This window comes from Schistosoma mansoni, chromosome 2 (assembly GCF_000237925.1).
Source record: "Schistosoma mansoni strain Puerto Rico chromosome 2, complete genome".
In the NCBI taxonomy this organism is placed as follows: domain Eukaryota; kingdom Metazoa; phylum Platyhelminthes; class Trematoda; order Strigeidida; family Schistosomatidae; genus Schistosoma; species Schistosoma mansoni.
The window spans coordinates 14,501,411-14,527,991 of NC_031496.1; the positions used below are offsets into that span (position 1 = coordinate 14,501,411).

The 26,581-nt window shown below is 30.1% G+C and overlaps 1 protein-coding gene across 1 annotated transcript in view; it reads left to right on the forward strand.

Annotated features, from left to right (window-relative positions):
• The window catches only part of Smp_148490 (lar interacting protein (lip)-related protein), a gene marked incomplete at both ends in the record, with an annotated part of 31,070 nt that extends 7,822 nt beyond the window's left edge, over positions 1–23,248 (forward strand). Inside the window, 5 exons of the mRNA XM_018795790.1 lie at positions 6,210–6,495; positions 16,552–16,808; positions 17,043–17,290; positions 20,311–20,412; positions 23,081–23,248. Coding sequence (XP_018650067.1) covers positions 6,210–6,495; positions 16,552–16,808; positions 17,043–17,290; positions 20,311–20,412; positions 23,081–23,248 — 1,061 coding nt within the window. The remainder of the gene's footprint in view (positions 1–6,209; positions 6,496–16,551; positions 16,809–17,042; positions 17,291–20,310; positions 20,413–23,080) is intronic.
• Positions 23,249–26,581: the final 3,333 nt, after the last annotated feature.

Below are 26,581 nucleotides of genomic sequence, written 5' to 3' on the forward strand. Positions count from 1 at the left end.
ATGTTTTAAATGTTGGCTACTTATTTAAGCTATTTTTCCTATTTGTTGCATAATGTAACGCCAAGTTTTAGTCACATTTTGAGAATTAAATCCTAAAGGAAAGAAATGGGGCTAAGTAATATATTCCTTTGTAAGTATTTCTTATAAGATTCTTTTTGTGACGGTTTTGCGTAATCATTTTACATCTTTTGGAAGTGGGCTTAATAAAAAATACATATTATTTACAGTAGGTTATACAAAAAAACATTCCACTTAGTTGTTAATGTGAGGTGAGTATCTGACTTTCGATTTAAAGCTAATATCTGAAACTCTCAGATATTTAGTACCACTTTCCATTCGTATTTAATATACTGCTAGTAACTCTTTTTGTATATCATTTAGTAAATCTCTTTTAATTATGAAATAAACCAATCTCTCATTATTACTTAATATGATGGAGTTTTACCAATAAAACGACTCGATATGTATATTTTAGAAGTTATGGTTTTTCCCCACTGTCGTGAAACAAAATTTATTCGTGATCTGATTGTTTAAATAAATAAAATGCCAAAAAAGTGAACTCATAAATATCACAAAATAGGTATTGATATCATAAAAAAGACGTTTATCGTGGCTTTAATTGTGGAGATACTAGCGAAAACCGTTGTTTTCTATGTACCAATATAGTTAAAATCTCAATGAAGTAATATACATTAATGCAAACATTGAAAATATACCTAAGGAATACACTATGTACAAGCAAGTATTAGTATAAAGAACTGCGGAACAAATGATCATGAAATGTCTGATAAATAATAAATAATTTTATCAGTATAAGCTAGCGCTTATATTTAAAAACTATGTGTATTATATTGGACCTTAAGATTGAATCTATTTAGTTATCATGTAAATCTTTTCAATCGATTTAGTGAATCATTTTTAGGGTTTATATTTTTCTACTAAATTCTAGATTTCTTTAAACCAGTTAGTTATGAATTGAATATTTATCAACTATGTCTTGTCAGTAAACAAATAATATTGATTGGGGAATACTCACCAAATTTACTACTACTTTTCTTTGCTCATATGATATGTTTGTTATAAATGTTTACATTTTTTTCGAGCTGGATCTTTGTGCATTCTTATACAGTTACCGAATGGTTATATAATATATTAACAACAAATATTTAAATAATTGCACATGACTAATGTTTTTAAAATAGTAACATTTTAACATACTATATTTATAATAATCAGTATAGGGTTCTGGAGATTGTTGAATTTTGATTGATATCATGAATGGATCAATGTTAGACCACCACTGAGAACCAGAAAGCACTAGATGGCTTTTTTGTCCTAGTATGGGATTCATCAACAGTGCCAGTGGAGTTCAGTCGTGTATGTTGTGGGGCAGTTACTCACTTAAAACAATGGTAGACGGTCGTGCAATATCGTATATTTATAATAATTAAGAGTGTGATTCAATGATATATATATATATATATATATATATATATAATTTTGGTGTATAAGAATCAGAAGGATGACAAAGTTAGTAAAATTGAAGTCCTATATATTAAGAATAGATATCTGAGTAGTTATAAAAGACTGTGAAAAGATAAATTTCTGCTTCCGTCTCTCATTTCTTACATTTTGAAGCTGAACAATAGTCCTTTTAGTGAAGTAAAATATCCATCTACTGTGTAATTTATTTTTGGTGACTTATTTGCAAAACGATATCAGGTAAGTCTGAGAACTTATTAAATTTTATGTCATTATTTGCGTTTCAGTACTCTCAATGACCCTAATGAATTCATTTCGAAAAGTTATTTACGTGCAAAGCTCAAATGAAATTCATGACGTTTATAATTTGTCTGTGATAATAGGGTTTAATTAATGCCCCATTATGTATCTTAAGAGTTTTTCCTTATGATAAATCCTTTTATGTATGTTTGAGTGTCATTTAGGTTTGTTTAATTAGTATCTACTCACCTATTGAAACTGTTTCATTTTAGTCGTAGTCAGTCAAACAGCTTTAATAATGGTCTTTGCATGGTTTCTTAAACACGAAGCTGCTTTGTTCTCTTTTCGATTCAAACTTATCAACCAATTTAGCCTTACGATAGTTAATTTGAAGGCTAATACCTTATTGGTAGACATCATTAAGCCCAGGGAAAGTTATATTTGAGCACGTTAGTATTTTTACTTACTGAATAAAGCATATGCTGATATTTATTTACTAATTATTAAAAGTGAACTAATACAGTTTACAACATCGTTTGGATGCAATATACAACTCCATGACTCTTTTTCAAACCAGCTTTCAATGTTCTGTTTTGCATACAAATTCAAAGTTTAATTATTTGGACATTGTCAGTTGAAAATTGAGTAACAAGTTCATCTATCATTTTATTTCCTGTTGGATAAAATCACTACTGTCATTTTATACAACAGTAGTTTATTTTAAGACTTAGTTATAAGGATTTCGTTTTGTTTTAATATATTGTATTATGTAAAATACTTAGGAAATGATCAATGAGTTGCTTTAATTAACAAATATTACTCAACCTCAAGTTAATGATTAAAAAAAACTTTATTGAAAGGATGAAGTATGTATTATTTCATCTTATTAGAAACATAATTATATGCAGTTTTTTCTCATGTAGCTCTTAGTGATAATTAAAAATGAATTGTAATATATTTTATGAAATAGGTATATTGAGTAATGATAGTTGATGTGTGAGGTTCAAACGTTAAAAAAGCGAATAAGAGTTATTCAGATAAGGTTTTTTTAAAAACGTTTTCTCATTGTTTTTCTGTCTTATTGTCAAAAAGCATTCATTTTTATTTCTTGGTGGTCTGTTTTGTTTTGCATTTTATAATGAATATTTATCAACACTATCTAATACTCTTATGTATTAAAATGGTAATTTAAAAAAATACTATCAGCTTAACATGGAAATTGTCATAGAGTCAAATTACACAATGTGAATATTTATCTTTACATGTACCATCAAATGAATAATTAAGTTAACGAATAATATGCTGATATATGCTTCATACTGGAGACAATCTTTTACATCTAAGTTTTTATATATTAGTACATTTTAAACGATAATTAATCAGCAATACGCATCCACGATCCCGCCTCGCGAGATTCGAACCCAGGACATATCAGTCTCGCGCGCGAGCAATAAACCGATAGACCACTGAGCCAGCATCCATGGTGGTCTAGCTCCAATCGACTCATGATCTCAACTATAAAAAAATAACTAAAATCTCCACAAAACCCCTTTCTGATAATTAATCAGTTTACATGTAGGAGATGTTAAAAATACAGGATGAATTATTTCACCATTTTATACTTTTTGTCAATTATAATCGTCTATCCATTTCAGGTGGGTGAAAATCATAAATTATTTCTATGTCCAATTCAATTTTCTAAGTTATAAGGTCAAAAATGAAGAAAAAATATTTATCATTATTATTTAAACGTGAACTATTTCGACATACAATTAGTGGATAATAATTTTTCTCTGGCCTTCTGTTTATATCGAAAAGCACATAGATTTCCACTGCAAATAAAGCTGAGACACTTATCTTGATTGTTGAAGTATTTTAATTTAGTTGAATACGTTGATTAGGTTCATTTTTATGTTTTCTTTACGTTTAGTTTTTTTAAGTAAAACATTAACTTAGATAATATTATAACTTAATGCGTTAGTGTGCTTAAATTATACCGTAGCTCCTGAATATCCGATATCATTTAATTTGATTTATTAATAATTATTGGGTGAGACTATAATTTATGTATGATCTTTGAGCGACGCTAAAAAAGACCTTGAGAATGTCCACCTACATACTACGGCTAAATGAGGGTTATAAACCAGTGTGAGGAATTAGAATTTTGACTTAGAGTTGATAGTTAGGGTTAGGAATTAGATATAGAGTTTTCATCACGGACTGACATCCGCTATAATGCCAAAACTCTATTTAGCCAAATGAATGAATTAATTTTGCCCCGAAATCCAAGATCTGCTGACGTAAATGTGACTGGTTCGTCCATAAATTGTAGTCTCGCCAGTTATTGCTTTCAAAAATAGACTATAAAATACTTCTGCTATGACTGTTTTGTAGTCATATTCATATTTATTTAGTTATGTACTAAATATTCGGTAGATTTACAAACTTTTACTCGAGATAGTAAGACTGATGGGATGGTAAATGAAAAATCAAGGGAAAGCCAACCCGATATAACTTTTGCTTATATTACTGTCTTTCATATAACACGAATAACTTTGCCTATATTCATCGAACTACACGCTTACCGTTACATAAATCTGAAGGAGATATTCTTCATTTACTCAGGACATAACTAAGAACCGAATTCAGGTTATTCACGTCTCTTGGTGATCACAAACATTTTATAAATTTTATAAGCAAAGATTGATAGTGGATAGAAGTGGAATCTAGGAAGCGCGTTTCGTTGTATGTCGAACTTGTCAGCCGCATGTACCTGCATCTTAGGGTTTGTGTTCACTCTGCGACTCAAACGCAGTGCCGTTCGCCTCAAACGCCATCGCGTTTTCCACTTAGCTACTAAGTCCTGATAGCCACTAGTTTGGGCGATGGAATGAAGTTTAAATTCATTTTTTATTATCAGTTGCAGTCTTGGATATCAATGGGAAGATTCAAATAAACAATATAAATTGTAGATTATAACGACTTCAGAAATTAGTATACTTGTTTTATTTAATATTGGTTGAATCATTATTTAATGTTGACAAGATTACAGATAATTTTTTTACTTAAATGATACTTTATAAGAGGCTACTATTCAAATATTTTAAAGAGTTCCTTTATTTTATAGTGTTTTGTTATATGAATATGTTCAGTAAATGTTTATTTCAAACTATTATTACAAAGTTTATCTAGTCGTGTGACGCAAATATAAATGACATTAATTTTAATCAGAATTGATTCTTACATCAAGTATTGACATTCTATAAACAAAGTGTTATCGGCGTAAATTGTTTTGCTCATTTTGGTATTCATAAACAACCTATATAACTTTGTCATAATCACTCAATATTACGTCTTATATTTCCCAACTGTGTATTAAATATCTAGTCAATATTACTTCTAGGCTTAATGATCACTTCTAAGTATCAGATAATAGTTTGAGAAAGATATGATTAAGTCCTATCTGTTGAGATTTTGAATGATTTACTGTTCCAATACTGGAGCATTCGCTACTGTTTTCATAACGTGTTGTTGGTAAATATAACGAAATAAGCATGTTTATTTGGGTAGTAATGCGGGGATTTTCTGAAATTACATTTTATGTTAGTTCGTATCCATCAACAAAGCTTCGTAAATCAAAGTCATAGTTTTATTATGAAATCATTTCAGCTTCAACAAATGCCACCAAAAACTCAAATATGTTATTAGAAAACAACTTATTGTATGCACCACCTAGTACACCGAGGTAGCTAAATTCAGTCTGTTTTGTGATATTATTAGTCAATAGGTAAAAGCTATCAAACATAAATTTTAAGGTTCATTATCAATTACTTCCAATCATCTGACAATGTATACAGAAAATGTCTGACGTGACTTTGACTGTTTATTTGAGTACAGTGAAAATATGACTGATAATATTAGATCACTATGTGATAATCACTACTTTCCTGTGGCTATTTAAAGCGTAGCATTCCTATTTCTATCTTAATCAGCTGAAGGGATAATCGAATATAATTCCATGCATTAACACTGATGATATTATCAAAAAACAACCTCAAAATGCTTTCCATTAATAATGAATCTTGGATAGATATCGGATACTTTCATTAGGGTGTAGCGTACAGTATTGTAATAGCACTTATTATATTTAGGATTTCTTCTAATTCTTGAAATATTTTTTTGATTTTTGATTCTTTTTCAGAAATTAGAATAGAAAAGGTTTAGGTTTCAAATATTTGAGATTCATTGCGGTTTAATGGGACCGACCTGAAATACCCAATTTCTATTGTAATTTTTTCCAACTATGGATTCAGTTCAAGTGATGATCATAACATGAAAAGATAATTGTGTTCAGCACGATAACTTATTACTATATATATATATATATATATATATATATATATATATATATATATATATATATAAATTTTCACAACTACTATGGTTAATGAATTGAGTCTTCATTTCTCTTTTTTTCTAAAAATCAGATACGTTATCATCCAAACCTTTAAATAGTTCTGATCCTATTAACGCATCCACAAATCAGTTGCCTAATAAATTAAATCGACACGTTCAGGTGACAAAAAATCCTATAGCTTCAGATGTTTGCATATTACCATCATTTTGTTGGAACACTGACCATGTTCTGTACTGGTTACGTGAATATGTTTGCTTACCTGGTGGATGTTTGGAAGCTGCTAGTCGACTTCGTTTAGATGGTAAACAATTAACAAGTGTTTTCGACAGAAAAATTGAAAAACAGTTACATCTTAAGTAAGCGGTTTTCTTTTTATGTTATTCAGGCAACTTTATAGCCATTTTTAACATATATGTATACATTTACTCTACAGTTAGCTCTCTAATGTTTGAAGCTGACAGTTCACCTGAACTGGTTGACTTTAAATATGAAAAGTAATTAGAGTCATGAAAAATAAATCACAATAGACCATCGTTTTTTAATTTAACTCATAAATTTACGTCTAAAGTTTTAACTAAAATAGGTGTCTTATGAATTACATATTCTTTATTCCTACTAATAATTTGTGAGGGCAAACTATTCATTTATAGTTTTTTTAGTCTTTAATTTCAATCACTTCATGATATTATAGTAAACCGTTTGTTCTGTCTGAGGATAGATGTTATAGCAGCTCTCCTAAAATTAATTTCGACTATTGTCAATTCTTTTTAAACCCTTTTATTAACTTAATTAACAATGTTATTCAAACAGTAACGATTTGTTTATCTCTTAGTACTACTACGATCACTATCTTATATGTGCAAACGTGTATCTCTAATCATATGACAGCATACACACATATCTCTCTAACTTAAATGTTGATAGCTTTAATATCACTCGATGAATCATTATCTTCCACACGTATATATGTAATCGAATCCTGTCGATAGCCTTTGCCTCGCTGTACCCCTATTCGATTTGACTAGGAGTTCTCCTCTGTACTTGCTCGCACACACCTATTCGCTTCTGCTTCAAATTTGTTTGATGTGCTAGTAGCTTTGTGATCTGTGCTACCCGCTTATAAACTCTAGTTGCCACTTCTTATTGATTTCTGATTTCAAATACCATGGGATTTATATAATAACTGTTGTCAAGTTGATTGATTAACGAAGCTAAGCCACTACGAAAATGGGCTACTTGCCTTCTCCACCGCGTGTCATTTCGCTTAGCTCTGTCTCTCTGTTTGTCTGTTCTGATCTGCAACTGTATGAAATACACGTATTCGAAATTTATTCTCGTATTTGACTTATTTAATTCCGTTATAAACTAACGCGAGTCAAGTCTATGATAATATACGAGAATATTTAGAATATATATTTCGACAGGAATCATTCGATAACGATCATTTGCCCGGTCTAATTGGAGTCAGATAAAGGGCCACCAAAATGTTTCGATTACTAAAAAATGAATTCAATTAGTCAGAAAATACTTAGTCACGTAAAGTGAAAATCCATCTAGTTCATTCATCTGTTTAAAGTTTAATTTAACTAACTTTATTAGAGTCTTTTATATATTCCATCTGTATGCTATAGTGTGTAGGTGTTTCTATAGGTTTGGTTCTGTCAGGACAGGTAACTTGATAATGTTTAGACTACAACAAACTTTTTTTTAGCATAACAATCTCATCGTGTACGGTGCGTTAGCAAACTTATAATATTAAGGAATGAAGCAAGATAAGGTGATGTGAATTGTTTGTATTTAATGTTTATATGTATCTTGATGCAGTTATATACTCACTTGGGATGATACGTTGCTAATAGTTTCGAGACGTCAATTTTGTTATATTCGCTTTGTATAACCAATATCATGAACCGATCTCGGCTACATGACCACTGGAAACCAAGAAGCACTGGATAGCTGTTTTGTCCTTGTATGAGATACGGCTGTGAGAATCCAAAACCCTGAAGAGGAACAAACTCAAAACCTTTGGATCTCTTGGCACATACCTAACCTTTAGTTTGCTGAGCCGGCATCCAGTAGTTGACATGTTTAGCCTCAGTTAATCCCATCCAATAACAGAATACATTATTAAATATATGCACTGACGTTTTTATTATCATCCTTTGAATAGTTTGGACGAAACATTGCGGATTTCACTGTCACTCACTGTTATGAATCCATACTATCTGACGAATATATTTTTTAAATAGACTTGCAATCGGTTTTTTTACTTATCCATGTACATACTTATTCTTATTCAACGAGCAAATAATACAAACGTAGCGTCTATCAAGGACTAACCTAGGCTAGACGACCTTCCAGAGGTCAAGCCGTAAGTCAAATGCAGGACGTTCAGGCTATATGATGAAATCATTTAATTTACAATTTGAGTCATCTATTACTGTCAGTACTATCTTTATCACGTGTGATATGATTGCATTTACTCGGTTTCGAGGTTACACACTTATTGCGAGTCTTACAAGTCCTAGGTTTGATCCACTTGAAGGTTTTATGTGTGGATTCCAGAGGAATTGTATACTGTAATGAAAAAGCTATCTAATGCTTACTGATTTTAGATGATTATCTGACTAAAGTCAATTTGTAGTTTAAACTATCTCGATACCTGACAATCTACACGAAGCTTTGGATTCTAGTTGCTGAACATGATCCTAGGAACTATGGTAAATATTAAGTGAGAATACATTTAAGGACAGCAGTGAAATAATAAATTTGTTTGTTTGTTTCAGTTTATCAGCAAGTGTACGCATTGCGCAACCATATTTCTAAACTAGTCTGTCATGTAATTATTATTCATACCATGTAATTATTAATAACGTTATTCGAATTTCGTTATTAACTACAGATATTGGTACACATATTTCAATATTCAAGACGTTTTGTTGAAAAAATTTTATAAATCTAGAACATGAAAATATTTTCACAAATGCACTTGTTTTAAAACTCTTAATATGTGATACTATTTTCACTTGTGAGTAATTTAAATATATGAGTTTAGCTACACACGTTAACACTAAACAATTAAAGGAATGAATATAGTTAAAAATATTTTACGATTATATTTTAAGAATTGTGAAAGTCATATTGTAAGTTAGAGATAAGTTTCAATTCTTTTTGTGATGTAATGGCAAATAGTTATAACAGAGATAATGAATCTAATTATGAGTTTTATTTTTCCCCGAGTTTCAGGTTTAACAGTCAGATATTTCAGCATTAGGTGCCAATGAGTGTAATGCTACGAAATGACTGTGAAGCTATTAATCATTATACTGTTGAAGTGGCGTAAAAATGCTCATATTTATATTATCGAATACTCGAATTAATTTTAAATTTTTTAAATTATAGGTTAGAACATACTACTTAAAATGTTTACAATATATCTCAAATACAATATAGGGTTTATTATAAAAGTTGAAAGTAGTTAGACTACATTCATTTTTATCAATAGTTCTACGTCATCAATGTCTTAAACGTCAGTTTTTTATTTTTATTTTTTTTTAAATGAAAATCATCTGATATGATTTTCATCATATGATTAAAAATAGTTTATAAACAGAAAATTTAAGCGCCAAAAATGAATTTTTTCAGTGAACAATGCAATTCATTCAATCACTTTGCGACACTTATATTCTAATTGTAACCAAAAGTATTATAAATATTTCTTTGAAAATTTCTTTCATATAATTAATATGAACCATTGATCAAAAGATTAACTTAATGTAAATAGTTTAATGTTGTTGTTGTTGTTTTTTACACAAAATGCTGCCTATTCAACATTACATTATTCAGTTTCGAAGCTGTTTAACTAATAATACTCTTGAGATTAATGAATCAATTATTTGAAAGAAAGGATTCTTTTGAAATGCAGCATGATTTTTTCGAATATTATTAAAATACAATTTCTTGGTATACAGTTTCAAATATTAGTTTATACGCTTACTTATAGATTTTTTAATCATTTTATTTAGTTGTCTAGTGGTCCTAATCTTCGGTCGAATATTGCTTTGATTTATTTGTTTGGTTGTTTGGTTTTTATTTTTACGATGAACTACGGATGACAATAAAGCACTGTAAACCTACTTTGTTTTCACAGAGGCGCCTCTACAGTGAGCAACCCTGCTGTGACCTGATCGTAGCCGTTACATCCATGGGAGAGTCTGATTTAGATATCATGGTAACCTAATCTAGCCATATGGGCTAGGACGCGTTTTTCCTCCGGTCCTATTATACCAAACAGGTTATTTGGAGAAGAGTGGAACTAAAATTAGTCACTTTAGGTCCGAGACCATGACGAAATTAGGGCGATTCCACCAGACAACTGTGATTTGCAGCGAACCTGCCTTTATACAGTGGAAATAAGGGATTAGAAAAGATCTGCCTTAAGGTAGCACACATCAGATTACAACACAGTTTTCCATCTGTAAGCCTTTTCAAGTGTGAGGTTAGCATATCAGTTACTACTAAACAAAAGACCGTATGTGATTGACCTCAAGACCCTTAGGTCATGCTCGGAGATCTCCGAGACCATTACTGATCTAGTTTTCTTCGTAGGTACTTCATGAGTAAGTGATAACTACCCATAAATCCCCAAAAGTATTTGGTAATAATCAGTGACCTTATATACCAGGTTCTGCGTTGTTTACCAATGATTAACTGAGCCTGCCATGAATCGAAACCAGGATCTTCGGATTTAACTGCAAATGCAGATAATTCAGACAAGTAAATGCTGATAACAAAACTCGTGTTCATTTTAATCTTCAACCACGATTTACTTTAAAATGGTTTCAGTTTTTTAGTATCTAAGACTAATGTTTATTTTCTCTTCTAAAAAAACATTTGCTTTGAAAATGAATTTGAATTCTCAGATTTATCGTAATTAGACTATTTACCATAAATTAACCAAATAATTGTAAGTTGTGAGCATAATGCTGAGCTTTAAAACTAATAGTTTTTAAATCCTACAAAAAAATCAATATCATGCATTAATTCAATCCTAACATATATGCCTAACAAGATATACGTTGAACCATTTCATTATTCAGCACTGATATTGTTCTAATAATACATCAAGTAAGCTTTTTATATTAGCTCATAAAAAGAGTATGAACTGAAATATACTTTATTGTTGTTATCGTTTTCTGTATTTTTGACTCATAACACGAAAGGAGAGAGTTTATAGAAGTAGAAATTCATTTTCCAGTCCCTTTTGTTTATTTCTCAAGATGTATTTGTTTACATATTGGCTAATTAATTGTATCATTGTTTGTTTACGGAAAAAATCCCTTCCTTTTTTATTATGTTGATAAACTCCTATAATTTTAAATATTTTTAATTATGAATGATTTATTGTTTAATTCTTTATAAATCATTGTTTCCTATTCTTCATTCAGCGTATAAAATTCCGTATCAGTTAAAAAAGCTATGTTTGTAATTATATGATACATTGGTTTCAATTTAGTGGAATTTTTCCAGTCTTGTTTTCTTAAATAACTATGCATTTACATAATATTTGCTTTATCTGTTGAAAAAAATCTGTAAGGTAGTGGTTGGAGGTAATCGACTGGATACTCTGGACCTAGATTTTGTGCTATTTGGCACTCATCACCAAAGGGTACCTATAATCATTAGGGAACTGATACTCTCTGGTAGATTTGGTCCTGTATCACCCAGCTTTACTGTCAGAGACTTTGTCACTGAGCTATTCGGGCCTCTACTAACCTTCTGTAAGACTGAGATGTATTTACAACTGATTGATCACTGGTTAATGACAAGTGTCATGTATGATTGGTACTTCCTTGTTCAGACCGAATTCTGTCAATCACTTTACAATTCGACAACTAGTCTAGGTCACCGGACATCGAGTGGATTATGTTGAAATTTGAAATGTTGGTTGGAGGTAGTCAACAGGAATTTCTGTTTGTTGACGTTTATGACACTGGTCACTGTCCGGGCATCAATCAATTGTGAGGAAGCAATTTCGTAAGTTTGTCGATTTTATTGGTAAAGTTCCGAATAAAAAATTTCCATATGAAATTTATAGGGGACTGGTCTTATCATTAAAGCACCTAACGTTGAAGCATTCTGATGTATGACTCTATTCATATTATTACTAGCGCTTATACTCATTTAAAGCTAATAATATGAGTTCATAACTGTTCATTAAGTTATATCTATCACATTTATATTTTTATTATCAGATATTCACCAAACTTGTAAAGTACGTAAATAGCTGTGCTTGTACTTTAGATCAAGTTTTAGTGGAAAGTCTTTTAACGATCTGTGATTATAATAACATCTTATTTGGAAGCAAACAGTCAATATTATCTTTTAATGACAACTGAATGTTACGGACACCATTACATTTTAATCAAAAACTTTTCTCAATCTAACTAATTGACCATTTAGATCTTAAAAAAAATCTTAAAAAATTAATACAATTTGAGGCTGATATTTAAGAAACAAGTTACTATGTAGCCACTTTGTTTCCGTAATCATGCCTAACAACTTGTTAATGTTCAAATAGATTATTCTGTTTTATTACCTTTGTAATTAGGTATTTAAAAAAATATTAATTAGCGTAATTTATTGCATCAAGAAACATTAAAAAGTATGTATCTTTAAAAGGTTGAAATATTGTAGACAAACAGTTCAAAACCTAAGTGTTGATCATGTTGTTAGTTGTCAGTATGATGTACATACAGCTTAATTAATCGCATGGTTATAAGTCAAGTATTAAAACTTTTACTCATATACAAAGGCACACGAAAATATCAAAAGCTATGAACTGAATCATTCACGAACTAGATCATTAGGATGAACTTATTTAATGCTTTTGAAGTACTTTTGAAAAATCATCTATTTGTGTAATGTCACTGTGTTCAGTCCTGAGAGTTTGATTGATCTTTTTTTTCTCACTATCGAGAATATATATTTTTATGGTTAGATTTTTATTTCCATGAATGATGTCAAGTGTTCATTTGAGTGACTAAGCGAAAACTGTTTGTCAACATTGATATTTTTTATATTTAGTAATATGAAAATTCCAGTATAAACATTTAAAAAAAGCACATAATGAATGAATATTTTTATTAAAATTTTCATCATCGCTCTACATAGTCTTTGATAGCAAAACAAATGCTTATCAAGTCTTGCGAATGATGGTTAATGAATTTATTTCAACAAACCTTTGAAAAGAATCTAGAATTCTCAAGTTATTTGCTTATCAAGTAACTTTTACATGATATAGAGGGTCAGTGGGGATTCTGGAATTTTTACAGTTTGAATCACGAAGTGATCGCAGGTACTACTAAATAGCTCAAGGTGATGGATGGTTGTTTCGTTTTAATGCGGGATTCCTTCACAAATCACCTATATAATTAATCATCAATTGCTCACTAGCGACTAGTTTCAACATGTAACTTCTGATGTCTCAGCGAAAAGCTTTAGCCAATACGGTTCATTTTGTATCCGGTTTGAGATCGCTATCTACCTCAAGCAATTGATAAAGGTTTTGCAATATCATGAGTTGGCAAAGGTTAAATGCTAACACCGTTGGGTACCCGCTCAGTGGTCTAGAGGTTATGCGTGCGAGTGTGAGACTAAAGGTCCTGGTTTTGGTTCCTGCTTGTAGGGTCGGGAATTCGCACTTTTGAAGAAACCAATACTAGGAAGAAACTGCTGTCTATTGGTCCCAAATTTTTAACTGGGGTTTAGTTGAAATCAATTTATGATTTAAATTGTGAAAATTGTTTTACGAGCAATGCTTAATCGTTGATGCTCATCCATCTATGGCTGTAAATAATAATTATCAACACGTTTCACTTTAATCAATAATGACTGGGTTTTACTTAATTTTTTTACTCACACACTCCTTTACATTGTTTTATCAGGAATATGTTTTGTATCACATTTACAAATATACAAATATGATACTTATTTCATAATATCTATCATTCCGTAGGCGTTGTATTTCTTTCATTCATATAAGTGAATAATAATATCTAAGAGTTACAGATTTTATAATAGACTTGTTATTTAATCATGTAATCATGTAATCAGATTCTATATGTTCTTAATAATAATACAAGTAATAATATCTGATTGTTAAAAAAAAATGACATCATATAAAAATGAAATATTTTGTATGCTATACATGCCATACCTTTTTTGCTGGTCAATAATTATTCAACTAATTGGTATGAATTAGTTCATTAATTTTTGAAAAAAACCAAATTAAAAAGTAATATGATTGATTATTACTTTCATATATTAAACTGATTACATAATTTGAAGAAAATTAGGGAATAGGGATGGCTTTACAAAAAGAATTATGGTCTAGTATCAAAGTGTTTCAATGCTTTCGTATTTATGTTGTATTATCCGTACTAAAGTAATTATGATGATCAGTAGTTATTTTGTAAAATATACTATTCCACATTCCTTAATTTTTTTTAAAGGTATAAACATATAATATTGTTGTTAGTAATATAATATTGATATAAAATAGATAATGGGATGTTCATGAAATGAAGGTTGTTTTGTAACAACTACGAAATACATGTAAATTTTTGTCACATTGTAGTTATAATTCAATTAGTAATAAACGGAGTGAGCGAATAACTACTGATGCTACAAGTAAATGATTTTTGTTGTAATAAGTATAATTATAATTATCGATAATAATAATCATGTTAGTACCATGAGTAAATCCATTATTGTTGGTACGATCATTACCTCATATGGTGGTAAGAAAATAGATATTATTTTCGGTACTTGTGCAATTATTCTGTTTGCATAATATTAATTGCTTGTTAGTTTGATCTATAAAGCTGTATGAACTGTTAACCTTGGGTAACCTTGTCGGTGATAGTCCGCGATTTTTCTGGACACCGAAAATTTAACTTATTAGAGATAGATAGTGGGAAAAGAAATAATATATTCAAGTAAAAAAAGCCTTACTGTTTGATATGGAGTATTATTCTGCTGTAATATTCGTAACTTGGAAATAAATGTATAAATAAAACAGGGATAATTCAAATAATAAAGATCACTATAAATTTTCATTATATAGACTGTAACTGAGTATGAACAGATTTCTGCAATATTTAAAGGTATCTGAATTCACACTGAAATCGTTACTATAAACTGTTACAGGTATTTTTAGTAGTAGTAATAGACTTCGCGTGATGACATAGTTAGAAATTGATCACGATATTACTACACTCCATCATCCTTAACTTTTTAATATGCTGTCGTGTTTATTTTAGATAAATTTTTTGCTCATTTTAATAATTTTTACTTACATATTATATGCTGTTTTATAAATACCATAATTTTAATTAACTAACCGTTGCACAACGTGTCATCTTGCCATTTGGTTTTTTGGCGATAAAGTGAACAAAAATTTTATATTCATAGTTTCTGTTTTCATCTAGCCCGTCGTTTCACCTTATGGTTCGATTTTGAAAACAACCTATAAACTGTTTTATATTGATGTACTTGAAAAACAAATTTGTTACACTTTTAATCTGAATGAGCAAAGACAATAAATATAATACGAGTGAAAAAAGTTTGAAAGAGAAGATATAATCAAGCAGCAACGAAAAAACTAATGATGAACATTCCATAGAAAGTTTTAATAACAACTAACTAGGACGTTTAAAAAATAGATAATCTGAGTAGTTATAGTTACTATTCATAGAAAAAATATATAAATTTTAGTTGTGAATCAGATATTTGGAGAATGAAACTTTGGACTGTTAACTTTAAAAACAATAAAAGTCTTAATATTTCTGGATGAAATACCCGATATTAAGAAATAATATGAAAATACTGAAATACGTCAAGATATGAGTGAGGTGTTTCATGAGCATAATTAGGTACTTCATTTGTTAGTTATCACTATTCAAATGGATCTTTATATAGAAATACAGTGATTATCTTTATTTCTTCCATCCTTAGTTATTTTTAAAGTTGTTCATTTTTACGTCTATAAAGTTTAATGTGAAAGGAAGATAATTCAGTTCATAAGAGCGATCTAAAGTAATCACAATTCAAAGCAAACATCAGGATAGTGTCATAAGAGTTTCTAAATGTAAATTTATTATTTAACAGATCATTTATACTCTAACGGAATCATTTAAATATTTCCTTATGGTGAATTTTACACGCTACATATATTTAAAAATAGAATTTTATCTACCTACCTTAATAAAATTTATTCAGAATCATTGAAATTCACATGAAACTAACATTTGTTTGCCTACATTATTATTGGTACATTGATTATCAAATCACGTTTTATAAAGTGGTAATTTTTTGCAACATTTCTCTTTCTGTTTTTACTGTTTTCTTAGTGATGAAGGATTAAGGAAAAAATTTTTCACAGCTCTCGAAGATTTACGAATACATGGACCACCTGGTATATCACGGCATCCAGGACCAAGCCATATAAGCTATCAGTGGATTTGTGATATTTGGTTAAAACATCATTTAGGTCTTGTACAGCTTATTCCTATATTTTCAATTCGACGTGTGGATGGTCGAATGTTGTCTAGTTTAATCACATATAAACGTTCAAAACATTACATTCAGCATAAAAATAGACGAAAAAGTAAAGATATTCATCACAATTGTAATAATGATAATAATAGCCATAATATAATCATTTCTAATCCTAATGGTGATATTCCTGTTTCAAATCCTTCACAACAGAATCTTATCAATTTGAAAAATAATCAAATTAATGGTAGTAGTAGTAGTAATAATGATAATATTAGCAATCATTCTAGTATTAAAAGTATTTCGTCTGTATCTTCTACAAGCAGCTTAACTAACGCTGTTCAAGATTCCAGCAGTCATATTAATAGCAGTAACAAATATGATAATGATAATGAATATATTGAACGTAATTGGCAAGTTGCTGGACGTAGAGAAATGTTACATATTTTATTAGGTTTGTCGCATACATCATCATCATCGTCGAGTAGTGGTGCAGATTTATCTATAGATTCTAGATATTTACTTGGCAAAAAAGAGGCTGAAAGTTTACGTACTGCTATTGAATTATTGCATCATCATAATTTCAATATAGAGGTGAGTATCCAAGTTTTCAGAATTATGCATGTAATATAACAAATGAATTTCCAGTTTTTAATTCAATATGATTTATGTTTGTTTGAAAAGTAACAAATTCAATCTATTTATTTTTTTCACCCAATCTGTTTAGCTATTTTATGCTTTCCTTGTCTAAATTATTAAAACGTTAGACGGTAATATGATGTACTTATTCAAATTACAGTTAACCTAGAAATTCTTATTACAAATTATCATTAATTCATTTCAAAACCCAAATGGTCAAGTTATAGGATTAGAGGTATATTTAACTACTTTTAAATGTGAAGTTTTCTTCCATCATTAACTTCTACAAAATTTCAGAGATTTTATTAGATAAAGGCAACTGAAAGCTATATAGGATAAATAAAAATATACAAATCTCAAATAATGTACCGGGAAGGTGTTTTGGCACAATCAAGATCCAAATGAAGTTTCAATGACAAAAACAGTGAGCTTATATAACACATAAATATTTTACGTGAAAATAAAAATCTACAGAGTATTTATTTGAGCAACGAAATACAATATATGTACGTTTGAACTAAGTGATTATCTACAGAAAAACCATTTTGTACTCAGAGTTTTATGGTATGACTTGGGTAAAATTAGAGGTTAAATTAAGGAAGAATCAATCTTGTTTTCAAAGATGTTAATCAACTGAACTTCTGAACTCTATCATCTGATTTACTTTCCCTCTTTTATGCCTGTGAAATATATATGCGATGTTGTGTAGTTACACAAGACTAAATAATTGTAGAATGCTTAAGTGTTTTATTTAAGTTAGTCTTGTTGCATAGTCGAATGTGAAAACTTACCTATGTAACACAGAGTGATAAAAATTCTCAACACGACAGTCGGCGAACGTCACAACATTTCTTGTCCAGTTTCAGTAGACAAGTAATGCCTAAAAGGTATTGTATCTAGTGAGTAAATGAAATAATGTTATATTTATCTATTCTATTTATAACGATAGAGTTAAACATGATTCATTATAAGTTGTGTGACATGTTCGTAAATAAGTAAAACCTGGCTAAATCGGAAGTATTTAAGAAATCTGAAAGTTGTGTCTGAATAATGTTTACTGATGAAGTCACCATTCTCAACGAAACGCCTATGTTTGTGTATTTCACGCTATCTTAACTTAACAATTAAATTGCTTGTTAGGTGCGACATCAAATTTAAATCAATTACATTAGCTAAAACTTTCAAAAAGATACGGAAAAATGAATTAAATTAAACAGTATACAGGATAACTCAAATCCAAAATCAATATTGAATAGGCCATTCCCAATAATTCCATTGAGAACATACGTTTTTGATTGGCTGTTGAACATATATAATTCGTTTTTAGTATTGAATGTCAACTAAAATCGATAGAAATCCATGTTCTTTTTCAATGTAAAACTTATGAATATATTATTAGTAACAATTTATAAATTAAATTTTCGGAAATATTTTAGAAAAATAATTTCATTTCCTGTTTCACAATTTATGGGATAAAAACAGTGTGTGTTTTATTTACGTTGTTTTCTAATTAAAACGATAGTAGAAAACAATTTAGTAAGTTACTGACATGTTATATTGATTTGAAGCCTGTACAATGGAAAATAGTAAATCTCCGAGTAATAAATACGAATGTTAAACTGAAGAAAAGGATAAAATGAAGAAGTAGAAGAAAGTATATCACTGGCAATATTCCGTTTATCTTGATATTATCATAAAAAGATAATGTGTTTAAAATTTATCTGCAATCCAGGTACTAATTTGTCTTGCCCGTATAGAGATTATATTTATTTTTAATTAAAAGTCACTTGTCTAGTTATAACGTACTTATATCAGCTTTAGACTGAAAATTTGTAAAATTTTGGAGAAGGTCAACTATCTAGCTTTGAAGTATAGCAATAAATGGTTTGAATAATGTTTACTGATGAAGTCACCATTCTCAATGAATCGCCTGTGTTTGTGCATTTTACGTTATGCTGACTTAACAATTAAATTGCTTGTTAGGTGGTACCTCAAAGTTTTTGTTCCAAATGACATAGAAAAGTGCCACTAAAATGAAACAGTTACCCAGTACTCTCCAGATTTGACTGATTTTCCGCCAGACTTTAGCTTATGATGGAGCCTACCTTCAAAATACTTTCTTTGTTAACTGAAGGTTGACGCTACGAAAACTGATGTATGATATTCATTAATTATAGCATGTTTTCAAAAATTTCCCGAAACTAGTAAGACAGTACTGTTAAATTAAGTTCATATTTAATCGAAGCCTGCACATCGTAGTGGTTATGATTTTACTACAAAGTGCTTATTTTGACTCTAATTATGTCCTTTAGGGATGAGTCTACTTATTCTCATTGAACATGTGCTCAGGTAGCTTCAAAACCAGCTAGTGTCAAATGTTCCGATCGACGTGGGAGTAGAAAACTATGTTCATCGATAGCGAAACATATAATTGAAACGGGGTACAAAATTGAAATTAATATAGCTTTTAAAACGTTGTATAGAAATTGTCATGGACGAATTATCAGGTTTATTGAAGCCATGGCTATTCGTAAATTTAACCCCCATTATGTGTATAAAAACAACTTGTCGTAACCTTGAATTTACCCTGGTAATCCTTAGGTCATTCTATGGCCTACGATAATGCGACGATTTCTTATTCTTTCTATACGATGTAAGATATCTCTCGCCCCTTTGTTGACTTTTTACTTGAACTTTCATTTAATTTTCCTATAAAATGCCTGGGCAAGTATGTGTGGCCAGATCGTTCGAAATGTATAGCGCAAATACACCACATTTTCCAGATCAACCCTGTCTTCTAATTGTTCTTTTGAAATTTATACAAGGGACTAATTGCTTTGAATTATTTGATACATAGATAACAGAAATATGTGCAGCAGCGTACCAGTGAATAGATCCATCTCTTTTGTTTATTAGCATATTTTTAAAAATATATATTAGAAAGTTGATCCTTTTATACTTGATTAATTATTTAGCTGATAGAACAAATTCGTGCTAAATCTGATCTTTCCGAGTTAGATCTTTTGTATTGGACAAATGATCATATTGTTAAGTGGTTATCCGATTTGGGTTTAAGTGTAAGTCTTACTATTTTTTTAATTAATATTTTTTTAAAGTATACCAAATCGTCCGTGTGGTTGAATCTCGTTATGGGAACTACACTGAAGACTATTTTGGTAATTTTTGAAAGTTTTATTCTTTAATATTATCTATTATTGACAAATAAGGTAATCACATCCAACTTATTTCTTACTTTAGGAGAAAAAATATTATGCAGATGGTTTTGAACAATGTAATTTTGATTTTTAAGACGTATAGATTAAAAACGGGAATAAATAGTTCTGGAGATAGATGGAACGTTTTTTACTAAACATAAAAATTGCACCTTACCTCACAGATTACCATGGATGACGGCATGACACCAACTATTACTCATAAATTTACCATTAATGACCTGCTCCAAACAACGTTTCCTTGGATACTTTGGTCACGCTCTCAGGTCAACAAGGTCACAAATAATATAGTTTCCTCTTCAGTTACTTCAAGGAATATCCTTTGATGCTGTAGGAAACCTGAGGTTGACAAAAACTCAATAATCTGTTACGGCGCACGTGATATTATTTACAATCAAATCCTAATCCTAACTGAACAGTTTATAACATCAAACTTGGCTTAATTTTGAATACAGATCTGACAAAATTGATAACTAATAATCAGTCTTTAATTACCAATCAATAATCTACTCAGTAATTCATTAAATGCAGATTTTAATTAGATTTAATCTTTGTCAGTGTAAAAAATAACTTTTGATGACGTCATTCGTCCTTTTACTTTTCTGACGGTACCAATTTTAGGACATATCTTTTTGGAATGTAGCTCTCTAACAAAGTCTGGACTGACACATTCGGCTGTTTTAGCCACTAAATTATCGCAAATCTTCAGTAAATGCTAATTTTTTCTTGAAAATAGTTTCCTCCTATAATTTTGTATCAATCATTGGTCATCGGCCCTCCATGGTTGATGAAATTAACAGATTATGTATGGTAGTCAGCACATGTAACGACTTCCTGATCTGCTGTTCGTTCATGCATTGAAGTGTATTAGTAGTGAAACAATATTTATCATTTGGGAAGTAAAACTTACCCTGAAAGTTTTGGGATGTTCAAACAATTGGTTAGAAGAAAGTATTTTGTAGAAGGTCTGACAAGAAATGACTGTTCAGTTTCTGGGGAATGAGAAGGCATTTATTTAAATGAACGGAAAACTGTCAATTTGTTAAATGTTGGTCACGAAATTGAATTGATAAAAGTTGATGACCTTGAAAATATCGTTATATATCCACTTCTACAGCATACTCCTTCTCGTTTACCTTATAAGTTTTTCCACATTTACTCGCAAACTCATGGATAATTCAAAAAAGTTGTCGATCATTATAAAAGAGTACTTGGCAACTGTCTCATTTTAAGCTTGCGACTCTTAGAAGATCCGTATAACCGACTATGTAAACTTCTTGAAGTTGGTTTACACCAGGAACTAGTCTGACTCGGTTCTGTTTCTTCACTTTTGACATAAACATCCAGCTGACAAGTCGGGAATTGGATGAAATGCGCGTTATTGATTCTAATTTCAGCAGCAACTCAAATAGACTGGAAACACCTGTGACTAAAAGACAATATCCAAATAATCCTCCAAGGGTGCACATTAACCAATAGAAACTGAATAATCCAATCTTTCAGTATCAATGACAGGATGTTACAAGCCTTGTAAAAACATAAACAACAATGTATTGGTTGCTTGAATCTTCCCATTGATGTTTAGGACTGCAATTGATCAGTCTCTTATTGGTGTATGTGCATCCTGTGCAGATTACCTCGATATTGCCTTTAATTCACAAGCCTTATAAGCTGAGATGATGGTCCCAAGAAGCACGGTTCCACTGCTAGCCATTGTCATCTCAGCATGTAAACTACAATTTTTGGTGTTGTTTTGTGCTAAAATTAATATGATGTGTTAAGCAGAACCTTAAATATCCATAATCAGTGATTTTATTATTATGCCTCAACTAGTCATGATTTGGACACATCTTAAAGTGTACATTTACATCAAGAAATCATACATTACACTTCTAACGTTAAATAATAAGAAAGGTAAAATAACAAATTGTTTAAAGTTACTTTTGATTAAATTAATAATGAGATAAACTTCATAAGTTTTCTTGTTAGCATTTTGGTTATTGGCAACAAATTTCGTTCGGGTTACTGAGAAAAGAAAACATTTGTAAAATTGTAATATAATACTGTTGATAACAATTAAGAACATATATTCAGTATATTAACAGTAATAATTTTAGCTTGCAAATAATAATTAAATTAAAGATAGTTTAGGAACACTGTAGCTAAGGTGAAATAGTTCGAATTTAGGTATTTTTGATTTTCATTTATTAACTCTTCTCAAGATTGAATAAACAAGTCTACTTTGAGGTAGAAGATTCTTTAATGATTTCTATGATATAGTCTGTACCTACAGTTTGATCATGATTACTAATTGTGTCCTTGCTGTAAAATGCATTAAACATTTGTTTGTCCTTCTTTGGAATAGAGTATATAAATGTGAACTTAGTAAGTAAATAAACAGTATACTGTTTACATTATTTGTGATCAAATATTCATGAACTAATTATAAACATCATTATTACTATCAATATTATTAATACTATTATTATTATTCATATCACATCCTAAATAGGATTTTGTGCATGGAATTAATGCAAGTGGTTTACACGGTGCATATATGGTACTTGATACAACTTTCGATTTCAATACATTGATTAAACGTTTGCATATACCATTGAATGTTGCAGTGGTGTGTAAATTAGAGGAGAATTTACAACGAATATTGAAACCAGCTAGGTAAAGTATCAATAATCTGTTATTATTATTATTATTATTAGAAACATCCATTTAATTAATTTATGCATTTCTTTAAAAGGAAAATCCAATTTTATTTATTCGTAATCAACGTTCATAGTTATGGGTCGATAAACATTTTTCTTCTTTAACAATAGACTATTCATTACATGTATGTTCACATCGTCATCAGCACGAGTCGCATTACTGCTTGGTTGTATAAAAATTCAATCATGTTTTTATGAACTTGAAATCTTAAAATACCACCAAGGAATTATTGAAAACGATTCCTACCTATTCTGTTTAAAGCTAAAACACAAAATATACTCCGTTTTTTAATCAGGTTTTATCAAGCACATTTTTTTGAACAAAATATTCGTTTTTAAAACTGTGCTTACAATCAGATCAGTGTTTATTTTAAGGATGCTAGAGAGTTTACCAGATGAGAATAAAAAATAGATCATTCAGAGATCTCATCTACGTCAACCATTACATTTGGGATTAAGGGTATTCGATGTTAGTTAACAGTGGAGTTTCTGATAAATATTTCACTTTATTTATGATTCGTCTCCTGAGAGTGTCTGCTTCCCACTATCATTGTTCCTGTTGCGTCTCAAAGATATCACTCATTATTTTAACCATGTAATTATTATTTATCAGGTTACTTTTTATTCACTAAATATCAGTTTTAATTAAATCTTGTTACTTACACTTGGTGATTTCTTTTACAAAATCGCATCGATCAGCTTTGATTGAGATGTAGCCTTTTTTTACGAGTATCTTGATATTAATAGTTATACCTTGATACTCTGTATAGCCCTATTAATGCTGTACTTGGTGATACCCGTAAATAAAATTAAGATCTAGTATAACAGTACAAATACAGACGAAATTCTGAAAATCAATCTATAACAGGAAGTCAAAAGCTCTGTTTAGAATTTAGGAATTTACTGTTTCTAAGGTGACAATAAAAGTTGACAGTGATACATATCCTCACATTATTCTAAATAAAAAGTGAGGTATATTTGACCTATATATATATATATATATATATATATATATATATATATGTTTAGCTATTCATAGACAACCAACAAGCCGTATATAATTTGTTGTAAATAAACAACCTTAGTTTTACAAATCACAATGGCTGATATCAATTGATGCACTTTTATAGATATCTGAGAAAATGTCCTTTATTTAGTAATATTAGTGTAAGATAATGACATCTAATTGCTGATTCATAAAAACAGAACTTGGATATTTTAATGTGCTATGTGATATCTATAAAATTGTGCTTTATCGATTTTTTTTGAGTAGTGCTTCACGACACTTAACTATCTTTATTTACAGCTCAAGATTGATGTTTAACAAAAAATTCATATCACAAAATACGATTCTATTTGCTGTGGGACTAGAATGATATTTTTTACTCTATTTAGTCAGTTAATATCAACTTACCTATTTCATTTTTTTGAATAATAATTATTGGGAACGTCAGAAAGTTGTGGCAATAAACTAAATGAATTAGGATTCCAGTATGTTTACTGAAATGTTTGTTTAGGTGTTGGTATTTTTTTATATTGACTCATGTTTTGAACTTTTTAGTACATATGAAGAGTAATTTAGGTTAAAATAGTGTGATCTTATTGCTTTTTCATTAGTGGTTCTGTAGGGATCGAGAATACAGGTGGAGATAACCGAATGTATGTAAATTTAAAGGTACAGAGAATCTTGCTAAGTTATGAGACCCACACACTGAATACTTCATTTGCGAATCTTTATCATTTGTCTGTCACGCTCTGCATGTTTCTTTCAGCCCGCAATTCCTTTCAATTTTTCCTTCCATTCTCTTCAGCTCGATCTTGTTAACTTTGTTAGCCTGCTGCCAGGTTTTCCGCTTCCGATTCTTGTTACATACTACTTATGTCGATAGACACAAGTAGCATACACCACAGTTCCACGTCAATATGTCCACATATTTAATATTGAACAAGGTTACTGTAAATTTAACGGGGAGTTTGAATTATACGAAGATTTGAGTCTACGTTCTACTAAAGAACTCGAAAGGCTCAGAAGTTCAATAAAAGTTTACGAAACATTTTTAACCGTATGACATGAATATAAATAAATAATTATAAAAGTTTGACGGATCAAAGTTTGTTTACACAATAAAGTGATTAATAACAGCATATTCACTGATAGTGGTGCTTTGAAATGAGCTACGTACAGTTTAAGTAAAAGGCTGTGACTAATCGATTCAATCAAGCTAGGAGTGAGACTACTGGATTCGACCCTGTTTTCTTAACGTATCAAGCTCGTTTCGAGGCACGTAGGTTCTGGGAACTATCCTATGAAGGGTCAGTAAAGTACACTTCTAAGGATTTCCGAACAAAGAAGAAGTAGCAATTAGTTACCTTTTTACATTCGTTTTTGGCAGATTTCAATTTATGGTGAAAATAATCTTCGAACTTTTGCGTTCTCCCCAAAAAACACAGATGATATATTTGTATATTCAGTAGAAAGAAGACATTAGTAATTATTATCTCTTTCTTCATAACTATTTCATAAACTGAATAATTAAATGGAGATAAATCTTACGGTTTACATATTCTGCTCATGATGTGTTTCATGCCATTTGTTAATAAATCAAAATGAGTGATTTGTTATCATGTTACAAGTCAATTCACTTGTCTACATGCAATATTCACTTATTAACAAGAATTGTTAAATGCATGTGATTATATAGGCCATAAACTTTAAAACCATTCTAAACATTCTAGACTATACCTATCTGACTGTTCGAAATATTAAACTTTATAAATTCTTTTCCCGATGCCGTTTACTTATAACTTGATCTGAAAACAGATAAAAATTCCATATTTCATCTTATACACCGCATATTTTATTATATGTCAATCAGTTGGATTAACTTCTATTCAGTAGGAAAGCCATGTTAAATCATGAACTGATTGTTATCTACTGAAATTAAGTATTGTGTCTCAAAAACTAATGTACCAACTAGACAGATAGACATCAAAATAAGCCTGTAATTGATGTGGGCTTATCCTAGTTGGCATACCTGATTAGCAGGACATGATAATAGTAACAAACGAGATCGAAATTATGTAGTAGCGATGATAAAAAGAAAGACTATGCCTTGAGAACATCGTTTAAAAAGATAGAGTGTAAAGGTATGCATAAAAAAATACTGGAACTGAAGCATGAGAGAATGAAGAAAAATTTATGGATCTGTACCATTTCACCCACCGTCTCCAATCACTGATTCCAGTTATGACATGGACCCAAACAAGGTAGTTTACATTTACTAACATAGCTT